Below are 25,069 nucleotides of genomic sequence, written 5' to 3' on the forward strand. Positions count from 1 at the left end.
TCAGAGATACTCCCTGCCTCAGCTGTTCTATCAGTTATTGGAATGATGTTAGCAACTCTCCTTTCTAAAACTTCTTGAGTGAATAGTCCCATATAGGCCTCACCTACTGGACACCAAAGTAATTGGAAAGACCCTCCAGAACTCTTTCAAATGGTTGCTTATTATTAGTACACTTAATGGTTAAACCATGCATCTACTTGGAGAAGTATGAGTACTGTATATTGGATCCCTTCATTAAGTTCCAGGCACCCATTTATCTCCATAAATAGCGCAAGCAACAGTAGCTGTTTACATCTTGTTGAGTCAAACTTTACAGCTTCTTCAGCCATGAGATTCACTTACATGATACCATGTTTCTATATTTGCTTTTAAACATGAAGCAATCCAAACTGGGGAGGTTCATTAAATTATTTGATACATTCAGAAACATTGAAGCACAGATTTTCCTGTACAGGTTATTTAACACAAATGTCTGAGGATATCCTCTAGAAAACTTCTTTCAGATAAATTTTACATATTCCCTGATTCGTTTCTCATCTCAGAATGCAGTCATCTAACTGCCAGTCAAAGTTAAATAAAACATCCTGGCCTCTGGATAATCATGGTGTGGAAGATTTTTCAGCAGCCTGAAGGTACAGTTTTTCATTCCAAACCACATGCCTAGCCATTTTTGGCTCCAAAAAGGAGATCTCTGTACACTGTATTTGCCTTTATTTATTAGACTTGCTAGATGAAAATATGCACCAGGAACTTATTATTGTTCATTAATAAAATGCCTAAGATATCCCAGGCTAATTACATACAAATTTAATTACAATTTTTAGTTACAGATAGCACTGAAAAAAAAAACTTTAATTCATTAAATATGATGACCTAAGTTTAATTCTGTAACATTTATTTATATTGGGAGTACTTGCTTTCAAATGCAAGATGTTTAGGAGAACAGCTGCCTAAATGTTGTGTTTGATGTATATTCAGTTCTTGCCAAATTAAAAGGAGAAATATATTTGACAGGAGTTTATAAATGTTTGTATATGTTAGAATAGGTTATATATTAGAATCTGCCTCATAATAAGAAAATTGTTTTAGAGGGACATGACCTCAGAGCCTGCTATGGTTTTTTGCTTGGTTGTTTTTTTTATTCTCAACTAGTTGAGAATACTTTACCTGAAGTCATGTTAAACCCTGCAAAATTCCAGGTATCATGTTCATACCGTCAGCCTTTACTAAATTATTATGGTGACTTTGTAATCATTTGGATGTTTTATTACTTTAAATTCACTGGCATATTCAAAATAAAATTTCTTAATAAACAAAAGGCCTGTTAAATGAGACTTTAAAAACTTTAATTTTCTTTTCTTCCAGCTACTCACTTCAACCAGCCCATTAAAACCAATGTCACCTCAGTGCATCAGCGAGTGCATGTAGACAACATCTCTTTAAGAATTAGTGTCATATAAACATAAGATCTCTCCTATCCTTGTAGAATGGTTTCCATTTTGCAGGAAGCCAGACTGACAACAATGCAACAGACTGCTGTTATAAAGGGTAGATTTTCCTGTATCAGAATTCTTAATATTTTTCTGTGTTAAAAAAACATACCTTGAATATCACTGACACCCGTAAGACACCAGTCTGGTAGCCAAGTGACCTGGATTCAATTCCCAACCCTCCCAAAGACTACTGGTGTCACAGAGGATGAATCATGTATCCTGGGATTTAGCAAGCATTTGGCACTTGCCTGAGCTTACCATCGAGGCAGCCAAGGGGACTTTTAATTTAGCCCAGCATTGATCACTTCTGAGAATCCCTACTTTAACTTTCACAGAATCACAGAATCAGCTAGGTTGGAAAAGACCTCTGAGATCATCAAGTACAACCTGTGACTGAACACCACCTTGTCAACCAGACCATGGAACTAAGTGCCACATCCAGTCTTTTCTTAAACCCCCTTCAGGGGTGGTGACTCTACCACCTCCCTGGGCAGCCCATTCCAATGTCCAGTCACCTTTTCTGTGAAGAGCTTCTCCCTAATGTCCAACCTAAACCTCCCCTGGTGCAGCTTAAGACTGTGTCCTCTTATCCTGTTGCTGGCTGTCTGGGAGAAGAGACTGACCCCTACCTGGCTACAACCTCCTTTCAAATAGTTGTAAAGAGTGATAAGGTCACTCCTGAGCCTCCTTCTCTCCAGGCTAAACAGCCCCAGCTTGCTTAGCTGCTCCTCATTTTGCATTTGCTGCATTATTAGCTCTGAAGAGGAAGATAACAATATGCTATTGTAGGTAACACTTATTTCGTGAAATATCTTTGTCTGTGTCACCTATTAAACTTCAGCTTTTTTGGAAGGAGCAACCTGCTGCTATGCTATCAATGCACAATAGCTGACATTACTGAGCTAACTCTGAGCTGCGTCTCATCTGCACATCACCACAGATAACAAAAAATACATTTCCCAAGGGCAGTACCCATGTCACTATTGATGCAAAACATGTTTTTATTATTTCAGAATCTCCATGTATTCAACGCAAACATTTTTAACTATGTCCTATACCATTTATCCTTGATTAAACCTCTACTAGATAGTTAATCATTAATGATTTCTTTACAGTTGCTGTTCAAACAGCTCATTCATGCCAATGACATACAAAATTTCACAGACGTGTTCTTTAATTGGATTCATTTATTTCTAATCTACTTAAGTCCTCACTACTGTAATGCTTGACTAAATAGACATTAAACTCACTTATTTAAACTGCTAAAATAAATTTGAGGTGTATTCTATGAATAAAAATATTTGACTGAATACATGTAATACCATTGTTATTGTGTACTTAACTGAGCAGAAAATATTGGAAATAGCACGCTAGATAGATCTTTGATATGCTTGGACAAAAGGATTTGAGAGGACCCAGATGATTTTTTGGCAGAGATTAAAAATTAACGGGTTTCTAAAGACTAAGGATTTCTACAGCACATTAAGGTATGTAGTAAGGAGAACCAACAGGAGCTCCTCATGATTTTCATGGGGTTTGGATGTTGCCATTTTAAATCCAAGCACTGTTTCAGAGATAAAGGCCTTATACTAATTCTGTCCCCTCATGGCAAGGGCTAAAACCAGCTAAAATGCTTTCAAGATTTGACTGATCTATGTTTTGTAAAAGTAACTGAAAAGTTGGCACAAAATTGGATAAAAGTCCTATATGTGGATGTTTCATTTCACAAAATACAATTATGTAGCTATGGACTCCAGGATATCGGGGACATATATAACACTCTTCTCTACGGGGCTTGAAAACCTAGTTTCAGATTTTTATTTCTAAAACTAGTGTTCTTAAACTCTGTTTTGGTGAAGAATCCTGTAATCTGTATGATTCTCCACTTACACTGAGAAGTTTCACAAGAGTAAGAAGCATCATGTTGCAGAGTGGTCACTGATACAACACAGACTGCCCTGTGTGTAAGAAAATGTGCATCACGGCATAACTATGCAGTAAATGAGGATTATAAAGATAAGGATTATACCTCATACTATACATAAACCCCTCATGCACTATTTCAAATATTGTATATTCTGACCATCTTATCTGAAAACCTGAAAAACTTTAGAGTGGGACAGCAAAGATGATGGGTTTAGAACAGCCTCAATATGAGAAACAATTAAGGACTCTCAAGTTGAAAAAGAGGTGACTGGGACAACAAATGGTAAATTATGAGCAACATAGAGAAGATTATTAGGAAGCAGTTTTTTGCTTCTTCTTCTATCAGAACAAATAGAAGCTATAAAAAAAAACAAAAAAGGTGGCACTTTCACAAAAAAAGAGGGCTTTCTTGTTACATTTACTTAACCTTGGCAAAAGCTCACATGATTTCAAAAAATAAACAGGTAAATTTGTGGAGATAAAAAAAAACCCAAAAAACATTGACAACTAATACTCTCAAAGATCTCACCTCTTTCTAGGAAATCATTTGAACTTCTCAAAGACTGGAAGAAAGTACTGGGGAAGCATTACTGCATACTTCTCGTATTTTTTAACTCTTTCCAAAGTATTTCCCATGGTCACTACCAGTATGTGTCTGATTCTGTATAGCTGTTCTTATCTTACACTCTATACCACAGTAGTTAGCATTTTTGTACTTCAGTTCCTTTGAAACTGTGAAGAGTGGTCCTGACAATTTGCTGTTATTACTTTTACTAATTTACTGTAAAACTTAAATTAGTGATATTTCAGGTTTTATCAACTCCTCTATGTCTCCCATAATTAAAGGTTTGCTGTGACAATGTTCCTAAGATCCTAAGGTTAATACTTGAAAAATTAATTAGCTTTTCTATGATGACTTTCTATGTAAGCTTTTGGGATCTGGGAATAATTTATTGGAGACAAACATTTGTGCTTGAAAAACTATTTACTGTTCGTTCTACTTGTTCCTCTTTGGAAATTTTCTATCTGCATGCCTCATAATATACTTGTCCATCATTTCAGCCTGCTTTTTCTGATCAGCTGCCCCTCACAGTGAAGAGGCATGTTGAGCACAAAAGGATTCATGAACTTTTTCTGGTGAGGACATCCCATTTATAGTAGATCCCTTTCTCTTTCATCAGATTAGTCCTTCCTTGTCATAAGACTTCCACTTTCCTTAGGAAGCAATATTTTTCTAAAACAAAAGTCTTTCTGATTCACTTGTCCAAAGTTCCTCAGGTTTGGCCAAGGGAGAGCACTTTGCCTCTGAGGGCCATAATGTGCCATTATCTACCAAAAAAGCATGATGCAATACTTAATAACTACTTTTCAACTGAGCCTTCTTCTGCTTAAATTTTAAAGGTAAGGGGAGGAAGACAGGCAAGGGCTCTCATTGGAGTTTTGGCTTTTTGGGGAGAATGGCTTTTTGGTTTTTTTACAAATTAATATACCTGTTTTCTCATTTCATTTTTTGTACAAGAGTTAGACTGCTTTTTAGCTTGTTCCCATGCACAGCCAAATCTCTACTGCAGCCAAATCCCACCCACATTACTAGCCACTTGGGTCTAAGTCTCTGTTCATAACACCTTGGTCATCTAGCTTTGATAGACAAATAATGTACAAAATTTGATGTTGTTAAAACAGGAGACAAATAGCAAGAAAGGACAATATCATGAGGCCATAAGGTAATACATAATTCTCCATTTTATTTGATTCTTCCCTAGTAATCACTGATCTTGTCTCCTCAAAGTGTACATTATACGTGGTTATTAAGTGGGTCCATTAAATGTTAAAATTGACGTAAGATAACTTGTTTCTCTACCTAGACTCTCTGGGCCACAGAATAAGTTAAACCACCATCTATTGCAAAAATACTGCTTGCCCCACATCATCTATCAAATTCAAAAGACTTTTTTAATGGTTAGGATAACAACAATTCATTATTAACATACGCAGTTCAAGAAATGCATGCCCATGTTAAAATCCAGCTTATGAAAGGGAAGAATGAGTCTCCAGTGGGTCAAATGATTATAGGTAGTAAAACAGTTAATAGGAATATCTAAAATTTCTCAATAAATAAATAAAAATAACTTAATAAAACAAAATAACATCTAGCTTTCATCTTCTCTGGAAACCTAAATCTGTCATCTGCCTAGTACCTTTGTCTTCTTGGTCATTGCTTTGACTAGGACAGGCAGGGGCCTTAGCTGGCTTTAGTCATTCTGTTGTCACCGCTTCACACGCACATTCATCAAGGGTTTCTGGATGCTTAGAAGTGTCTCCGACTAAGCAGAGACACTTTTATTGTTCCCATAAAAATGTCCACAGCATTCATGTAGATCAACTGCCAACCTACAACTGTCTTTGGACCAACACTACAGTTAATCTGCAGCTGAAGCAACTGAACACTTGATTTGGTTTGTGCAACAAGTCCACTATATCACAATGTGTGAAATTTACTGTGCTTTTGGTGATCACTTCTGTAGCACATACAGAGCAACTCCAGAGTATCACACCTGTGCAAATGGTGCTGTGCACCTTCTGCCTTATTGCTTTCTTGAACTCACTAAATATCCCCATGGAAGCCCTAATAGCATGTTCCCATATTATACAGTTATAGTCACACAGGCAGGCAGTTTTCTTTGGACTGAAGCCATGTCCCTACCCCCATTGCTGTTTTTTATAAACCAGAAAGCACCAAGGAGTCTGATTATCTTTTGGAAGGTGAAAAGTTTTCTTTAACTCTCCTACTAGCAGCTTAGGATCAATAGAATTATTTTGGGGAACACTGTTCAGAAGTTCGGCTGCAAATGGGAGGATGCTGTCAAGCTCTTTATCCCCAAATGTAGTCTCTATTTGAGCAAATACTCTATTGAGATATGCCTCGTGAAGCAGTCATTAAGAGTTATTATTTTGTTCTGTGTACAAAACAGTCTTTGGAAACAACAAGAGAAATGCCTTAAGACAGAGGGAGAGAGTTTTCTATAGCAGCAGCCCAGGCTAAGAGCTGCAAACCATAGTACAGAGATGATCAAAGCTACGGGCTACTTGAGAACAGGGCATGTTCGCTTGCTCACTAACAGCACAGATGTAAGAACATTGAATACTGGATGGGTTTAAAGGTCTTCACACTAGGTTATGTCAAAATATCTGTACAATGCTAGGGATATAACCAAACTTTAATTAGTCAGGCAGTTGAGTTTCCATAGCTGCACTGAAACTTCTGCAGATAATAGCTTTTATTTTCAACATTGCTGCCCCCAAGATTTATACACAGTGGTCTGTAGCTGAAAAACTATGGTTGTTCTTTATTAGGTCCCAATTCAACACAGTAACAAATGTGTCCTTCAAGTCATCTCTATTTGGCAAAGCCAAGGAATATTTTCATTTCTAAGAGTGTGTCTAAGGGTTTTTTTGTATTTCAAAACTGAATTCACTAGGATATTATCATGTACTGAAAGTTATGTCTAAGCATTTTTAGAGCCTGACATGTGCTCAAGTGCTTTAGTAAATCAGGACTTCTGAAATCTAATTGCACTAAGTGGATCATAACAAAAGACAACAACAGGAATAAATTGTCTAACTGTGTTAAAGACCATGAGATTGATTCCAGAGTTCAGCCATCCCGAAGGGTCAGATGCTATACCCTTGTTCACACAGAGCAGTGCCTGCCTCCATAAATAGTGTCATCAAAGTGAAAGGGGCTGCCTCTGAAGTAACCCACTGAATACGAACATGTGTGCTGGAGCCTGGCCCACACTGTAAAGTACAAAAGAGAGGTGAGGGAAAGAGAATTAGATTTTAAACAGATACTTGTCACTTTTGAATGGACAAAGATTTATTTGTTAACACTTAATTTAGGCCATGTCAAAATGTCCCATTTGTGTGTGTACAAATAAAAACTAGCAAGAACAACATAATGTAGAGGGAAGATCTTGCTTCAGAAGCAGTTTAGTAACTTATCACACCTGTTGTACCTTCTGATAATTACAGTGAAACAACATGGGAATGACAGCAGTACTGAGATGCAGCACAGAGCAACAAGAGCAAACATGCAACAGATTGAGGAAACAGAAGCAGAGCTAGTAAAATTGTAAGCCTGCTTAAGGAACATACTGGTGCTGTTATGAGAGCAGGAGCCAGTTCTGCATCCAGTTTTGTGCAGAGTATCAAGAGAGCGATAGCATGCAAGGGAATCCTTTGATAGTGGACGGCTTGGCCTGTCTCTTCTGCACAGCTACTAACACAGTCCATAGACGAGATACAAATGTGATGTGGTAAAACCAGCAGCCACTTTTTCAACTTCCTCTTCAGCATTCTGAACTATCACAGAGTTGTGAATACAACCCTAAACCCCATGGTCTATTGTCTCCCCCGCTCTACCACATAGGGAGGACCACTGGGACTGACCCCCAAAGGGACTGAAGCACCCAGCTGCTGTAGTGATGTTCACAAGTCTCATTTCTGCCATTCAGAGTGCAGAAGGGCAGAGTAAGGACAAAGTGTGAACAACCTCTCTAGCAAGAACAGCTGTGCTACAGTGTACAGTCCAATGCTTCCATGTAAAGTAAAATCTGTGGCAGTTTACCTTAGACCATAAACCGTGGCATTTTAGGAGTAAGAGTCCCTGGAGCAGGCCCTGTACCTTTCATCAGTGAAGTGAGGCAGACAGCTGGAGATAGTAATTGCTTCAGCTGCTGCCCCTACTGAATGTGTCTCAACCCCAGACAAACATTTTACAAGATCTGTAACTCAGTGGTTGAGAGGAGGGTGTTTCCAAAGGCAGCACAAAGAACAGGAAAATGATGAAGTGGAAAGCATTTGAAGTCACCCTTCTTCCTAGAAATAAAGACACTTTTTTACAATCTTGAATTTCGTGCCGTGTGAGACTCTCAGCACGCATGCATTTAAACTAATGACTGGAGGATTTTTTTCCATAGGTCTGAGCTGCAGTCCTTTTATCCTTTCTCTAACAAATAAAACTCTTCATAGGAACAGTGACTCCAGGCTCTGGTTTTAGTGCCCTGGCCATTACAGTCACCTGGTTTAAATACAAGCATAGAGATTTGGAGTGAATTAAACAAATGGTAGCTAAGAAAGTCCCTACATGAACAAAGAAGAACTATAGAAATGTACTGTGAACACCTGGAAAAGCCTGTCTCCTATTTGCAAGAAATACATAAACAATGTCCCAGGGAGACAAGTCTGTAATAAAAACTAATGGTGAACAAACAGAATACTGCAAGAGGAATCTTCTGCAAGAACTATACTTCAAGAGGAATCCTTTTATATTTTTTTCTTCAAGGCATATGCTTCCCAAACATTCTGATTTATTAAAACAATTCCTCTATATATTTACATTGCTAATCCAATTACATGAATGATGGTAGGCTTTACAGTCAGAGGAAAAGTACATTGCAGACTGAACAGAAAAAATGGGGCCCAGTACTGTGCACAATTAAGCAAGTGGCAAAAATTCCCATTAATACAGAGAAATATAAAGGAAAAGTAGCAGGGCAAGTTGGTTTCTACTATTTACAACTACTTAAGAAAAAATCCGAAACATTATCCAGTTAAAGTTACAAAGCCTTATCTTGAATATTACAGGTTGGATGACTAAGCTTGTTCATACAACTAGTTTCACTAATGATATGAGAAAGTATACACAGGATTACTTCTGCAAGCAGTAACTTTCCCAGTGTATTCACTATCCTTCACACTCCATCACACACTCGGGAGATACCAGACAACCTATATCTACCTTTGACTAAGGAGAGAATGATGTGGCAATTCCAATTAGGTCAGTTTGAAAGAAATTCTCAAGAAAGGTAGGCGTATGGGTGTGGAAATAAATTTTTGGATTCTCCCATTGACTAGGAAGAGACAGATGTGAGACCTGATGTCCTAGAGAAAGGACAAAAAGAAGATTTCTATGAGAAGCTATGAAAATATGTAACTGTCCATAAATATGGGGAGAGCTTTTTTATTGTGTGAAACACAAATTTCCTTAAGGTCCACTCAGTGTGCCAGGAAGGACTGCTTTTAAGTCTGAGCCATCACACATAAAGGTAGTACCTTGCTATCTTTATCATTTCAAATCTGGTAGCACACAAAGCTATGAATAGTAATAATAATTCAAAGGTGAAGTGTGTAGATACAATTAATGGTTAATTTATTCTAAATTGCATCGACCACATTGTTGGTAAAACATTTGTCAATATGGCAGTCATTTGTGAAATAATCTTTCAAATAAATTGCATTCGGTTTTTGTTCCTAATCAGGTCAACTGGGACTATATCAAATACATGCTATATCATTAGGAGAGAGATTAGTCACAATTAGGTACCTAATCCGTGTTATCTGTATATGTCACCACTATTGCTATTCTTTTAAATGATAAAGGATGACAAAATGTATATAGGAAAGTTTCTTTAGCCTTCTCTGGGGACAAATTATTATATTTGCCCATGCTCAGAACATCAAAGGATTTTTGCATTGTCCATTTGTTTAAGAGAGGGTTGTTTGCGATCCAAATATAAACTTAACTTCAGCAGTTGCATTCTCCATTAATTGACTCATACTTGAGTCCCTTTATGTGATAAACATGCACAGCTAATAATCAATGATATGGTGACTGTGTGTACAGAACAAATAAGAAAAGAAACAAATATTCTGTGTCTGTACTCACATATGCCAAGCAGAATACAAAGAAGAGCAAATATGTGTGCTTTAAAGATGGAGTCCTTAAAGGTCATTTGTATTAATTTTTGATACACTATTATGCAAAAAAAAATCACCTTTCCTCTTATTCCTAAAATGCCATTGCCACTCTGCTGATTTAATTCAGTATATATACTTATTACAAACATTTGTCCCAAGCCTAGAATTCATGATCTCAGAGCTCGAGATTTATGGAAAATGGAAATCACCTCTTTTTTATTTTTTTTTAACTGAGGTGTGGGGAGTTCTTTTTGCATAAACTCTCTTTCATTCTTTCCTTTTTCATCATCAGTACCACCCAGGTGAGCTGGAAAGCTACAAGGTAAGAGATTCTCCTTCTTGCTGCTCAGCCTGCACTGAAACTGCTCCAGATCAGTTTGGCACTTATGGCACTCAGTATCCTCTCCTTTCCAAAACATAGCGCTCAGGCTCCTCTCAACAGTGAGAAAAAGCTCCTTATCCCATGAGCAAACCGAAAAAAATCCTGGGTCTTTCCCTGAGTGAAGAAGTACTGTGCAAAGGAACCAGGGACCCAGCAGGTCAGAAATTGGCAGCACATCTTCCAAAGTTTATGACCCCTTTTGCAATTTTCCTATTTCCTATTTTCAAATGAATTTTTGGAGGGAGTCATCCCATCTTTCAAGTTCCAGCTTGCAATCCCAAATGTGTGGGATTGCAATTATGTTATTTAAAAACAAAAACCCACTAGTTTGAACCTCTTTCACTTTCTCCTTGGCTTCCACACACAGGAGCCAGTATGCAAAGGTTTGTATTTCTGTTCTGTAAGCATGTTCTTCCCCTTTGGGTTTGTAACAGGACCTGGCTGCAGCAGGCAAATTTGTGCCTGTGCCTCTACGAGGAGCTGCACCAGGGGCTCTGCCACACACCCACTGCCCCGTGGGTGAAGCAAAGGAGGAACCCATGGTGCACACATGTACTGCTCACTTCAGCCTCTGGTTTACTGTAATAATCCAGTGCCATCCTTAAGGAACTACACTATTTATAGGATTTATACCAGCATAAAGTATATTAAACACTTGCAGATTTTGAGTGCTACAGGACCTTTGTCCAGCCCTCCTGGAGTGGAGCCTACCTCACACCAGAGGAAAACCTCAAGTTCCCATAACCTCTTATTTTCCTCTATGTTTTTCCCACCTTTCTCATTTGAGTGATAACATCTTGACTCTGAATAGTTCACTAAGAAAATTAAGCCTGCTCTAGGTAGTTCAGCATCCCCCTGGCCAACTCTGCCACCATGAGCCTTTCCCTAAAAGCTCCGTCTACCTCCAGTTACCCATTTCAGAGGATGACTGCATTTCACTTTTTTAAAAGCCTGACTGCATCTCACTTTTTTAAAAGCCAGCCCTTTCTCTGCTTACAGCCCTCTGGCACATGGCAAGGCCTGTTCTCCCTATATGTTTTTCTGAATGGTAGGCTAGGCAGAGAAGTAGGATAACGATGCTAATTATAATGATGATGATGACGATTATAATAATAATAACAATAATAATAATAATAATAATAATGCTCAAGTGGAAGTTATGCCTATCCCCTGGAACAAGGGTAGCAATTGCAGTAGCAGCAGCCCTGCTGCAGAAGCAAGCAGGATGTGATCTCTTCTACAGCTCCCTAATGAAGAGCTAGACAGTGCTGGTGTCTGGATTACAGCCGTCGGCAGCACATGGCAGTTTCCGCAGCCGGTGCTGGACCTCCCAGCTTTCAGTGTTCCCACTTTAGCCAGTCTGGATCCCTCTCTGCCCTCCCGCCGTCCTCCGCACTCGAGGCAATTAAGAAAAGGGCGCAAGAGGAGACTTGGAGATTTACACCGAGTAACAAAGTTACCCACTTCATTCTCTAAGGGAAATCTTAAAAAAACAACTGTAGTCCTACTACATGTCAGTCTGGCTGAAAACAGGTTCTGAAAATCCATATACATGCACGAAAATATAAAGACACTGCCTCCAACGATAAGTCAGCTGAGGCGGAGGAATCTCCCTCTTTGGGTACCGCTTCTGAGGGGGAAGCCGGCTTCCCTGCAGCGCCGTTTTGGGAGGGCGGGAGAGAGTGCTCAGGCGCCCCGCCTCCAGGCGGCGGGGAAATCCCGCCGGGGCGCGGAGCCGCGGACACGCAGGGGCTGTCCGGCGGCTGCCCCCGCGGGCCGAGGGGCCCCGGAGCAGCGGGCTGTGGAGGTGCAAACGGCCTGCGAACAGGCTGACCGCAGCGCCCCCGACCTCGGCAACATCTGGGAGCTGACAGACGCCTGGGCTGTGTGACACCGGTGGTGGCCGCAGCACCTGTGCGCAGCCAAGGGGGTAGGACGGCGCATGGTACAGCCAGTCATGCTGCTGGAACACAGCTCTGAAAGGTTTGTCTGATAGGCCCCCATGGGGGTACCAGAGCACTTGCTATGCTGTGCCAGCCTGAAATTCTGGTGCCGTGTCGGTCACCCGGCAACTAAGGGACAGATCGAGCTGGATGCCCAGCTGGCTTTCAGCAGATCCACTGGGATGTTTCATTTCCACTCCAATCATTTGAGACAGAATTCCGTGATTGATGGTCACGCTTTTAGGACTAAAGAAAAGGGAAACGACGGATAATCTCAAATGCTCATAGAAAAGTAGTGTTTCTGGAGCAAAATCACTCCAGCGTGCTAGTTACCTTCGAGTTCCTTGTTTCTTAGCGTTACGATACACTATTTTCCCTCTTTGCAGTTCCCCGTTCACCTAAGGCAGGTGCTTGGACTTAACTGAGAAACATAAACGGCGAAAAATACAGAGAGGGACTGGTACAGGGAAAATGGACATACAAATGGTCAGAATAGCTAGAGCAGAGGTGATAACGCCTCTGCTGATAGGCGTCCTCGCTGAGGGAATGCCAGGGTATTACGCTGCATACCTTTTTAAAGGAAATAAAAGGGATTTTTTAAAGGGAAATCGCGGTTTACTCCCTACATCAAAGTGCTTACCCAAATATCTGCTTTTTCATGCAGGCGCAGTAACCCCTGTCTGACTATCTTAGAGCTCTACGCCCGTTATGACCTTACACACCAAAGGGACTGATTATGCCCTAGCAGTGCATGCACCGTGACCCGCAGCCCCTTTACCACTCCACCAGCCGCACCTCCACACATGACTAGAGCCGTGGCCTACGCGTCGAGCCACTTTATTTTGGGAAGCATGCCTTAAACTGGGCTTCCAAATCACTCCCCACCTGGGCATGCGAAAGCCTTAAAGGCGAGGTCATAATGCTGTCATCGCCGCAGTTTTAGGAGGGGGGAGGCTTGTGCCTCTCGGACGCTTCCTATACCTACATTTGTCTCCAGAATAAAAAACTAAATATATGAATAAGAAAAAAAAAGCAGCAGCGGAACAGAGGAATATACAGGCCCCCAGGATCAGTGAGGTACCGCCGTCCTGACCGGTCGACCGGTCCTACGACCCTAATGAAACATCCGTGCTGCCAGCAGCAGCTACTGCCGTGTCCAGAGGAGATGCTAACAATTACCATGAAAAACACTTGCAAATAGTCCGACCGAGCTTTCCCTTCCTCACTGGGCCTCTTTGTTTCAGTCTAAGCTAGAGCACAACCTAGCCATCCACAAATACAGGGAGATGTATTAAGATATGCGGTACCTCAGCATTTACTCTATTTTATTTTTTTTTAATTCTACTTGATTTTATTTTTTAAAAAGTTTAACTGACCCTTCTGGTCACCAACTTTCTTGTGGTTCACTGTAAGGATCACACTCCAAGAACAAAAAAGAAATCTCCAAGCTTTGATAGAGACTCTGGATGAAATTAAGAACTTCAAACCCCAGATTTTTGAAAAGAAAAACAGATGTCCTGTTTGTTGAGTATAAATAACTCGGTACGTGGAAGCCTTTTCTTTTACGCTGCATTAAATTTTATTTAATGCTGGGTGCATTTGAACAGTAAAAAAAAAAAAAAAAAAAAAAGAAAAAAGAAAAAAAAAAGGAAAAAGAAGGAGGGGGTAGCAAAATATGTGGGTGACAAACCTCTAAATCTTTTCCTCTCTCGAAAGAGAAAGAAATAGGCAGACGGGAAACCCTTCATCTAGATGAAAGCGCTCAGTGTGTTTCCTAGCAGACCTGGCGAGCCTGCCCTGGTCAGCGCGGCGGCGAGGGGGCTCAGCAGCCGCCACCGGGGCGGGGGGGAGAGGCGGGCGGGAGAAGCGACCGCGGGCCCGGCCCGCAGCTCCCGGCGCGGGGCGCACAGGCAGGTGCCCATCGGCGGGGTTCGGCCCCGCACGGCCCCGCACGGCCCCACGCAGCTCGGAGCGGCCCCAGGCTGACTTACGTGAGGACGTAGTTGACGCTGACGATGCAGTGCGGGCGGGAGGAGCGGCTGTTGTGCACGATGGTGGCGTAGCTCTGCACCCACACCCAGCCGCCGTGCTTGGCTAGGAAGCGGTAGTACTTGGTGGTCACTTGCCCTTTCACCAACACTGCGGGGACAAAGCGGGGAGAACCTCAGCGCGGCTCCCTCCTATAGCTGGATCAACCCCGGGAAGGGGGCGCACACTCCCCCCAGACCCCTGTAGGCGACGAGAGGGGTTAGGAACCCTTTAGCATCACATGGGAAACCGGCAGGAACAGAACCACCCCTGGGCAAGGGTGACCCCCGGGCAGGGTTGATGTCAGTAGCTGAGATCGTTATCAAAGGCTACTCGGAGAGATTGGTGGGGCGGGGCGGGGCGGCGCGGCAGAGGCGAGAAAAGTGGCAACGGGGGACGAATCCTACGGACTCACCCCCATCCTGACATATCCTCATCGAGATTTAATTCTATAAATCTGTATTTGAGTTTTATCTCTTCTCGTTACATTCTCTGAAAGGAAACTTACCGGAAATTAATATCCTTTTTATTCATCTATCCATGTATTAATGTCATGATGATATCAAAATAGAATAAAGAACATCTCTCTGAATCAGGCCCACTACTGCAGTCAAAATTAGATACACAGATAAGATTTGTGAGATTGGGTGGAAGTGGAACAAAGGTATTTGAATTTCACTGGCATGGCTTTTTGGAGCAAGAAAAAAGGGTTTTCCTAATCAGAGTTTGAAGTGAATGGAGCTCCTAAGGTTTGGGCAGGGCAGTGCTTGTCCTACAACCAGGAGATGAGAATGGAAAAATAGCTTTTCATTGCCAATCCCCCTCCATGTCCTTCTCCCTCCAGCTTGTAGTTCAATCTATATCTAACCTTGATTAACTAGATGCAGATAGATAGATGCTTATTCTCCCCTCCAGTGAGCTGGCTTTTCCCGTTCCGACCTAGAGGTAAATCCCAGCAACCCCAAAGTTCTTCTGCAGAGGGAGAAGAGGGGGGGCAGGGTCTTTAACAAGAACACCATCTCCTTACACAAGTGATGTGCGCAACGCAGGTGGAAGGTGTCACAGCCGTGAACGTGGTGGTAAAGGGTCTTCTCTATCAAGTCCTGGGGCTCGTAACCTGTTAGTTCAGCTACCCTGCGAGAGACATAAGCAGCAAATATAAGTGGGTGAGAGGACAGGAGAGGAGGCCCGGGGGAGAACAAGGGAGGGGCTAGGAGAATAGATTTAGAAATAACCCCAGCTCTACCTGGAATCTAAGAATATGAGCTTCATGTCTAGGCTGGCCCGAAACATGAACATATTGCTGTGGAGCTTGATCTCCGTCACGGCGCTGGGCGGCAGAGAGTGGCCCACGGCGACTAACCCAACGTTTTGGTAGCAGCCATCGAAGGGGGACATATCCAGGCTGTACTGGCGGATTTTCAGGTACCCGCTGCAGTGAATGACCTGCCGGAGACACAGGAAAGCTTGGCGGCTGCCTAGCAGGGGGGAAGGGGGTGCTGAGACGGGCGTCCCTCCCCACGAAGAGGGCCCGGACAACCGGTGCCGATGAGGCTGCCGGGTTCCCGAGAGTCGCTGTCCCGCGTCTCCGCACTGGCAAAGCGGCACTGGCTGCGGGTTTTCTACAGTTCTATCGGGGTTGAGTTCTTCCCCGTACGAGAGTTCAGCGTTGATCTAAGGCCCATTAAAGTCAATGAGATCTTTTTTTCCACTGGCTTAAGTGGTTTTTGGCCCACCTCCTAACTGCTCTTTTATTATTCTTCTAAAAATGAAAGACGCGGAAGTGCCAATCCAGTTACAACTTTGTAATGAGGAGTGTATGCGTGTAAGAGAAAGAGGTTACATGTGTGCGTATGTCATGTGTAAGATATGTATATTATATAGATAGAGCAGGCGCGATCCGTCGCCAAAAAGTATCTTAGGTTTAGGTGTATCTCCTTAATGTATCCGTGAAGATGACTGCTGTCTACTTCCACTCTTACTTCTCTATTATTAGGGTGTTTCTTCGTGGAGTTAGTTCAACAGATGTTCTTGGTCTACTGTACATATCCTTGGTTTATAGGTACAACCCGTTCCTCGGCTTTGTTTGGCTGAAAAAGCAGCGAGGAGGTAGGAGAGCAGGGCTGTCCTTACCCAGGAGCCCCGGGCAGAACCGTGTGAAGCACGCGGACAAAACCTTTGACTGGGAGAGCTGCCCCTGCAGCTGACGAGTTACCCAATAAAGAAATAAATTAACCCAGGGCTCCCGTTGTGTCACCTGACAGCTTCCACAGACGCCCCGGGAACCTCAGTGGTTGTGCGAGGTTCGGTTTAAAAAACAAAATAAATAAATCGAAAAAAAAAAGAAACCAAAACAAAAGCAGCCCACGGCGATCTCGATTGCTTGGTTTTGTGGTTTGAGCTCTTCAACCTGAAACTCCGAGAGAAATGAACCACATGAAAGAATCCTGGGCTGGGGCAATCTCGGCGGGCAGAGGGCTCATCCCGACTCCTCTCCCCATTTTCACCGCTCTCCCGGCACAGGGGCACGGAAAGGCTGGTAAGGGGGGAACCAGGTCCTGGCCGCGGGCACGCACCTTGTAGCCCCCGCAGGTCAGGCCCGCGTTCCTCTTGGCCAGGACGCACTTCATCCTCAGGAAAAAGGACCTCTCGATCTCGTACTCTGGGAGGGGGAAAGGCAGAGATGGGGTGAGCTACATAGGCTGCGCTGGCTCTGCACGGACCCCTCCTCGACTGCGCGGGCCGGGCGGGGGCGGGGTGCTGTGTACTTTACCCTGCACGAAGTGCGAGTGGTAGGGTTGGTGGGCCGTCAGCACCGCCGTCATCTCATCGTGGTCGGCGGGGTGGATGTACTCGTAAATGCTATTACCGGTCAGCTCTACCTGTGAGAGAGGAGGAGAATGGGGAGGAAGAGGAGGAGAGGGGCTCATCCCCGGCACCGCTCACCGTAGCCTGTCAGTCGCGGGGGGTGGTGCAGGCAAGCAGGGGGCTAGTGGGCCCCCACAGCGTACCTGCGACAAGCCCAGGTGCACCGAGGCAGTCTCCGAGATGTACATGATCTTGCCATCTGGAGCCACGACAAATATGAAACCGTCCAACGTCTGCAGAAAAGGGTGAGGGATGGGAAAATAAATATATCAGAAGATAGACAGATAGATCCATGAAATACTTGTCCCTCTGATGTATTTTGGCAAACAGGCATCCATGCTCGGGGTCTGATTATTCAAAAAGTTGGAGCGAAATAGGCAAGTCTTGGACAGGAATCTCTCTAAAGCTCCTGGGCCACAGAGATACAATCCACTTCTCAGAGTGGTCGAGCTCAGAAGTAATGTGAAGTGCCTGGGAAGTATCTAAGAAGAGGTCCTGGTTACTTGGTGATTATTATGTGGGTCCCAGAAATCCTGAATACTCCTCTCCTATCGAATGTCACTGGGGGTTTAGCACTTGCATATTTCCTAAGGATATTTTAGGCGATCAAAGGAAATCTAAAATTCTCCACGGTGTAAATAAGACAATTTGCCAGGTACATTTCAACAGACATAAATGGGACTCCTGGGTGTGCCGAGAGCAGAATAGACCCCCAAAAGGTAACATGACTCCACTAAAAATGCATGGTCATGGTAACAACTATTACTCTTTAGTATTGCGGAGCGCTGTGAGTTTTCAGATGTGTCCTGCCTTACTCGTGTCTCTGCAAATTTCTGTGCCCGCTGAGTCCTTCTATCCAGGACAGCCTTCCCCAACCTGTCTCTAGAGCCTCTCCCTGTAACACCATCCTGACCTTCAGAACGTTGACGAGACTTGTCACCTTGTTAATAATTTGGGGAAGAGTCATGCTACTGTACCTCGGCACACTGGGACACACTGTGATTCCCTCACTGCGGACCCAGTGTTAGACGATGCTGGGGCAAAGGACATGGAGGGACCAAATCACAGACCCAGGAAAACACACAACATTCAAATTGTTCCCCTCCTGCCTCCCTTTTTATTAAACACTTGGACAGTTAAAAATTAGTCAAGGTGGCAATTAAAAGCTCAGAAGAGGGAACGATTTCTTTAATCATTAATACCGTATGGCTGTCGTTTCCAGGCCAGTACCTGCAAAAGATGGGATCCCAGTTCCCGTCCAACATTATCCAGTGGGCTGGTTCGGCTGGAGTGACCCCAGGCTTCTCCGAGTCCTTATTTAAGACAAACGAAAAAAAGTAAGGTCAGGAAACGAAAAACTGATTCGTGTGGACCTGATGGAGAGGAACATTTTTTTGGTTTCAAATTTTTGCTTGTATCCTCTCTAAAATATGTATACATACAATCTTTGAAAACTAGGTGTGGCTTCATTGCAGATAGAACCCTCTTTTGTGGTTTGTTTTTCTGAGTTTGGTTGTGTTTTGGTTTGGTTATTTTAAGATCTAACTCCTGTGAGAGAAAAACACAAAAATACCTATTTAGAGTTAGCGGTGAAGTTAAGTTTAAGACGTAAGTGAAACAGCGTCCCAGTTAAAAGGGCTTTTTAGTGCTGCCTTCGGCTACTGGGAACTCGTCCCCTGAACTTCAGGAAAAGCGTCCTGACCTCACGATCCCACAGGCAAGTCACTGTCCGAAGGCACGGACCACCCTTCCTCCTGCCCCACGAAGTCGGTCTTCGGGATTCACCTCCATCCCCATCTCTCTTCCCGCTGCTCCGGTGGGCGGGATGATTCCCTCTGCGGGGAGGGGTGATCTGCCTCCATACAGCTCCCTCCAGAAATGAGTCTCTCCGGACTTGTCTAATGTTTTAGACGCGGCTTGTTTTCCCCTACGCAAAGTGATAAGAAATAAAAGCCAGGTGGAAATTACTTCACCTGAGTAAAACTATTCATAGGCGATGCCTTTTCACTGTGTTGTTGCTGAAGTAATTTAAACGGGTTAGTTAAAACCTTTGACGCCTAAGCCATGAAATAAGGCCCAGCCTGACGCGCACAAACACTGAGATAAAGTGAAAGGGAGGGAAAACATACAAATCCTGATCGATGACTGGGGTGCAGATCGCACGGGGGTGGGGAGACCCCAGCCGGAGGAGTCTGTCCCCCCGCGAGGCGGGTTCGGGAAAGGCGAGACCCCGTTTTCCAGCTATTTCGAGGCAAACAGAGGGCAGCCGCGAGCATCCCTCACTGTTGACCGGCTTCACCCAGGTGTTTGCCGGTCCAAACAAAGCCAACGATTTGCTCCGCGCTGTTTAAACGGGGCATCCCAGGGCGGCCACTGCCCGCCCTCCCCACCCCCGGAGCAGTGCACCCGCTCGTCCTCGCCTTTCCCTCTCTTCTTCCCCCCTTCCCTCGTCCACCTCTTCACAACAACTTGTCTCTTCACCGCTCCTACATCTCCCTCCTTCCTCCTTAACTTCACAGCCCTACAAAGGCAGGAGCATCTCTCTGGCCTGTCCCTCATCCTACAGCCCCAGCGTGTACCAGGGCGCCAGCCAGAAACAAGCTCCCTTCTGTTTATTCCTCCAAGCCAATTAATGGGGAGCCAGCCACCAGGATGGAGGATCACCTCCGCCCCCTGTATTCGGGAAGGAGACGGCGAATCTTGCACAGCTTCCAGGGAAAGAGAGACAAGCCCTTGTATATTTGTTTTTCTAGAGCTCCTCAGAGGTTTCTCTGCCGGGAAAGCAGGACTGCCCGTTTGTGCAGAGGCGGCTCCTTTCCGCGTCCCTCCATCCGGAGAGAAATCTGAGTGACAGGTTTCTTTAGTCAGGACTAAATCTGCGCTCCTCTCCTAAGATTTAAGTTGCTTATTAATCTGAGTTTACAGCTCTAATTATTCTTCTTCTAAAAAGGAAAATAACCCGACCTCATTGGGTTAATGAACAGCTCACGGGCATTGCAGGTTAACCTCCCGTCCGGGAAGGCGGTTCTTTGCGGGGCGCTGAGCTCCTCACTATGTTTCAAATGGAAACCTCGCGCTGCTGGGCTGCGTCTGCTCATAGTTTAAAATTAAACGTTTTCACTCGTCTACCTGAACGGGCTTTTTGAAATCCTGTCACATGAGATGATCCTTTGTACTCCCCAGATGTTTCAGGACTTTCAAGTCGGGGACTATTTCTATTCGTTGTCAAGCCCAGCCTCTCCCAAATCGATGGCCTCTCCTGATGCCCCTAAATATTGTTTTAAAGATTATAAGAGAAAACCTCGTCCATTAATATTCCTTTCCCCCTCGTCTATTCTTTTTAACATCTAGTTTTCTTTCATCGAGGGGGCAAACTGTGATTTCTTGCACTTGACCTACCGCAGAATATTCTGCAAATCCTTTGATTGTCTGTTTAAAATAAAACAAGGAAATCAGCTCTCCCTTTTGCTTCAGGATTACGCTTGGAAACAAGATCTAAAGATTCTCTTGTAATTTGGAGAGCCAACAGCATAATAGCTCTGGAATAGAAACAAGCAGCTTTGTGAGCGGAAGGATAACTAAATCGTTTTTAGGCAAAGGATTTTCCCAGTTAAAGTGGCCGAAGACAAAGCAAAACATAATCTATTTTGGAAGATTTCGAAGATATGCCACATTAACCTCAGCAGATAAAATTTGCTTTCTCCCCTGTGTCCCCTCCCCCACCGCAGTCTGGTTTATCATATTTACATAAGTAGTCTTAGAATGGATGTATCTATTATGGATCTAAGGAGCTAGCGAGCTCACATTTCATTTGGAAACAGAGGGAAAGTTTTACTGTTGCTTAATACCTGATGCATTGTAGAACCATTTCCATTTAAATACCCCCGACCCACGGATTACCTCAATGGACTGGCTGCATGGGTTTTGTAATTTCCTGAAAATGAGATTTCGATTTATAAAACAAGAAACCAATTAGTAACCAAATGAGGCGAAGTAGATCCACTAAAATTGACCTAATCCCACAGGTACCATTTAGGCCAGTTCTTGGCGAATGAATGATGAGTTACCGTCTAACACAAGCTCAAGGCATCATCCGGCTGTGTTATTCAAGGAGAAAAAAAAAATGGATCGAGTTTTTATTTCAGAATGATTTTGGTACTCTTGACAAAATATAGATTATAGGCTCCTGCCTAAAAATCTCTTCCACTCAAGGAATTTTTTTTCCTTAGAAAATAAACTATTTGTGCCACAAGAAACTGTCCACTATCACGAGGGAAGGGGGGGGGGGGGGGGGAGGAAGCTGGAAAAAAAAAAAGAAAGAAAGAAAATAAATAAAGGCGTTTTAGCCAGGCTATCGCTTAGTTTGAGAACAACCTCGTTACCGGGCTGCCTGCGCCTAGATTGCGCGGAACCTACGCAGAGCGATCGTGCTGACTCATCATTTCTCCCAGCATTTTCCAGTGGAAAACCACTGCGCTTTCCACGTCAAAAAGCGTGTCCATCGGTTTCATGGGTTCACTACACCGGCGGGTCCCTGTGAAACGCTTTCTCCCCACCTAGCCATGCCCACCCTCGGCACTCGGCAAACCTCTCGGCACCGCCAGCCTGTCCCCCACGCCGGGCTTACGGCCAGACCCGGTGCGCTGGACTGACTTGGCCCTGTCCTTCCTTCCCCTCATCTTTTGATTGATGCAAGCCTTGATGTCGACAGCCAATGGAACCCACCAATGGGTGGGCATCGTCCCTACCCAGTGGCGATACTGTCGCAAGAAGCTCCTCTGTGCCACGGAAGGGGGAAGAGATTCCTCAGTCATTTCTAATTTGATCTAGGCAAAGACGGAGGAAGGCTGGCGCAGGGAAATGAGACGCCAAGAGGCCGAGGCAGCTCCTTGGCCCTGGTTGATCTCCGGGTTACTTGTCCCTCTGTGAGCATCTGCAGAGCAGAGCCCATCTAGACCCCCTCCTTTGTCTGGCAATAGCAAAGGGGGGCGGAGGTGGCCGGTGGGGGTGGGGTGGCCAGAAGATCCAAGCCCTTATCTACTTTGTGCTGGTTTGCCGGCTTTTAACAGCAGTTACTGCGATTTCCCCAACGGAGTCTCCATCATGAAACCTCAGCACAATCCAGATTCACGGTCGCGAAAGCAACGGCAGAGTCCCCGTTTAAAAGCACTTAGTGGAGAACCCATCCTGAGCTCCACACCCGCTTCTCTGGGGGCCAGACTTGGAGAGCAGCTACATCGGGGGGCGAGGAACCCCTGGGCACCCCACCGGGGGCTTACCCCTGTCTGGCCTCACCACCCCGCACAGCCCGGCGAGGCCCACGGAAGCCGGGCACGGTGGGTAGATGCTGGCTTGAAGACGAAGCCCCCGTATCCAGGGAGTTTTCTCCTGTTGCTGTGGATGCGCAGAGGGAGAGGCTCAGGGGGCTCGCCCAGAGGCAGACCGCTGCTGCAGGGCAACGCTGGGTGCCGGCCCGGTGGGGCAGCCGCAGGGACTCTTCTCTAATCTGGGTCTAAGCAGGTCCACCTCGCGTTCCTCTTCCAGGAGTTTCTCCAAACTCCCTCTCCGAGCAGAGGACCCCGCTGTCGCGCTTCCGGATCTACCCGGAGACTCCCGGAGGCCGTGGCCCGGGGACGTCTCCGCTCGCTTTTGTTTCGCCGCGTTTTCTTTGCCCTTTTGACAGCCGCTCTCTGGTTATTAAAGAAGGAGGAGCACCAGTTCGCTCCTCGCCCGCCGGTGCCGAGGGGGATGTTGACCCCGCGGAGGGCTCGGGATGCAGGAACCCCGGCCACCTCTGACTCGGGGCTCGCCCCTTCCCCTCAGCCCCGACAGCCGCCCTGGCCGTGCTGGGCAGGCCGAGGAGGGGCGGCCTCGGGCACGAACACCGGCTTCGTGCAACCTGCCCAGAGAAGCCGCTCCAAAGCGGGAACGGGCATGTCACCTCCTTGCGCGGCTCCTCAAGCAGCACCTTCCCTGCCTCCCGCTGCCCGTCGCCAGCACTGTTGCCACCTTAACACCCGGGGAGTTTGCTCTGGGGAGAAGCGAGGCACGGGAATTTTGGGGGGACAATGAGGCAGGACAGTTCGGGCACCATCTCCAACATGGTCATTCTCCCTCGGTGTCCAGGGAAAATGTCAAATAACAGCTCCGGGAGCCGCGGGAACAGAAACTGCACGCCCTAGTCACCGGCAAGCCAAAAGGCAACTGGATGTTTTATCGAGGAATTAGCTTGATTCGATTAACCATTTAATTAAACCGTCTGCCACCAGCGCTCCGTTCTGCCATCGCCTAGAGCCCGACAAGGCTGATTTCTCAGTTAATTTAACAGGCAGTGGTTAATGATAACTCAAAATCTCGGCCAAATTAGGCTTCTGTGAGGGACTGGGTCGCCGTCGGAGGGCTGAAATAGAATAAGCTATGTTAAAAAAAAAAAAAAAAAAGCTGCTCATTTCCAACTGCCTGCAGATGCCATTAGCAAGGTTTTGTAAAGATTTATTGTCTCGGTAAATCACATGTGTTCATTTGAAGCACAGATAAGTTAGCATCCCGCTTTCTTTATAAAAATAATAATAACAGGAAGGAAAAGCCCTATTGACTAAACAAACAACCCTATTAAGAAAACGGTAGTGGAAGTAATGCCGAAGCTGTTTCACTCTAGAAAGAAATACCAGGATTTTGGCACACACAGGGTAACGGAATTGCGCTTTGAAATGCAAACAAACGGAACCATGCCCAAATTGGAGGGGGGGGTGGGGAATTAGGAACATTTTCTAGCACCAACTACTTACTCATCTCTACAGAAGACGCAAATTCAAATAGCCCTTATTTCGAAGAAAAAGGGGAGGAAGAATTTGCGCCAATGCACACGCTGTTTATATGCAAGTTGAAAAATATCCTCCAACATGAAAATGGCCGCATGTTCCCAAAGAAAATATGATTTTCCCCTTTGTTTATCTAAGTATTCTTTCTAATAATAAATCTGGTTTTTTTCAACGATCATGTTAGTAGTTTAGTTCTGCACTTCACAGTTTAAGTTCACATCAAACCTGGAATTAAACAGAGATGCAGCGTGGAGAGTAAACTGCAGCTTAAATGAGAAAAACTTCTGTAAGAAAATAAACACTGAAACCTAATGCTCAATCATTTCCCTTTGCAGTAAGAAAAACAGCATTAAATCACCTATCCACGTGGGAAACAGACTTTTTTTTCCTGTTGATCTCTTCCCCCTTTAAAATAAAACAAGGTTAAGGGTTTCAATATTGAAATGTTAACCATCCTGATTCGGCGAAAGTTTATGTAAACTGAGTCTCTGCTTTTGTCTTGAAAATCAAATGTCCCTCCGCGCCAAAAGGATCCATCCTCACTAGGACAGCCTGCAAACCTTCCTCTTCCCTCTTTCTTCCGAGTAAGAAGAATCAGACCGCTAAAGTATTTCTAATTAAAAAAAAAAAAAAAAAAAAAAAAAAAAAGAAAAAGAAAAACAGCAACAACAAAATGTATTTATTGTGCCACTTGGACTTTTTGTTTGGGTTTTATTAATTTTGTTCCCCCTTCACTTTTGGATACTGCCGAGGGTCAGTGAAGAATTACTCTGCTACTAATAGCGATTGGGTCCCTCTTAACGGAAAACTCTTTTTAGTGCTTCGACACCCTGGAGATTTTTCTACATA

The 25,069-nt window shown here is 44.4% G+C and overlaps 1 protein-coding gene across 6 annotated transcripts in view; it reads right to left on the reverse strand.

Annotated features, from left to right (window-relative positions):
• SIM1 (SIM bHLH transcription factor 1) overlaps positions 1 to 25,069 on the reverse strand; it is a 56,263-nt gene that overhangs the window by 23,683 nt on the left and 7,511 nt on the right. For 3 of the 6 annotated variants that reach the window (XM_051778183.1, XM_051778182.1, XM_051778181.1), the window contains 7 exons: positions 18,630 to 18,712; positions 17,543 to 17,632; positions 17,305 to 17,413; positions 17,108 to 17,193; positions 15,778 to 15,977; positions 15,559 to 15,665; positions 14,495 to 14,642 (listed from right to left, as the gene is read on the reverse strand). In XM_051778183.1, coding sequence (XP_051634143.1) covers positions 14,495 to 14,642; positions 15,559 to 15,665; positions 15,778 to 15,977; positions 17,108 to 17,193; positions 17,305 to 17,413; positions 17,543 to 17,632; positions 18,630 to 18,712 — 823 coding nt within the window. The other 3 variants (XM_051778187.1, XM_051778184.1, XM_051778186.1) reach the window with 3 other exon arrangements.

Source organism: Manacus candei, unplaced genomic scaffold, assembly GCF_025592945.1.
Source record: "Manacus candei isolate 608988 ecotype Guabito, Panama unplaced genomic scaffold, ASM2559294v1 h1tg000011l, whole genome shotgun sequence".
Taxonomy (NCBI): Eukaryota; Metazoa; Chordata; class Aves; order Passeriformes; family Pipridae; genus Manacus; species Manacus candei.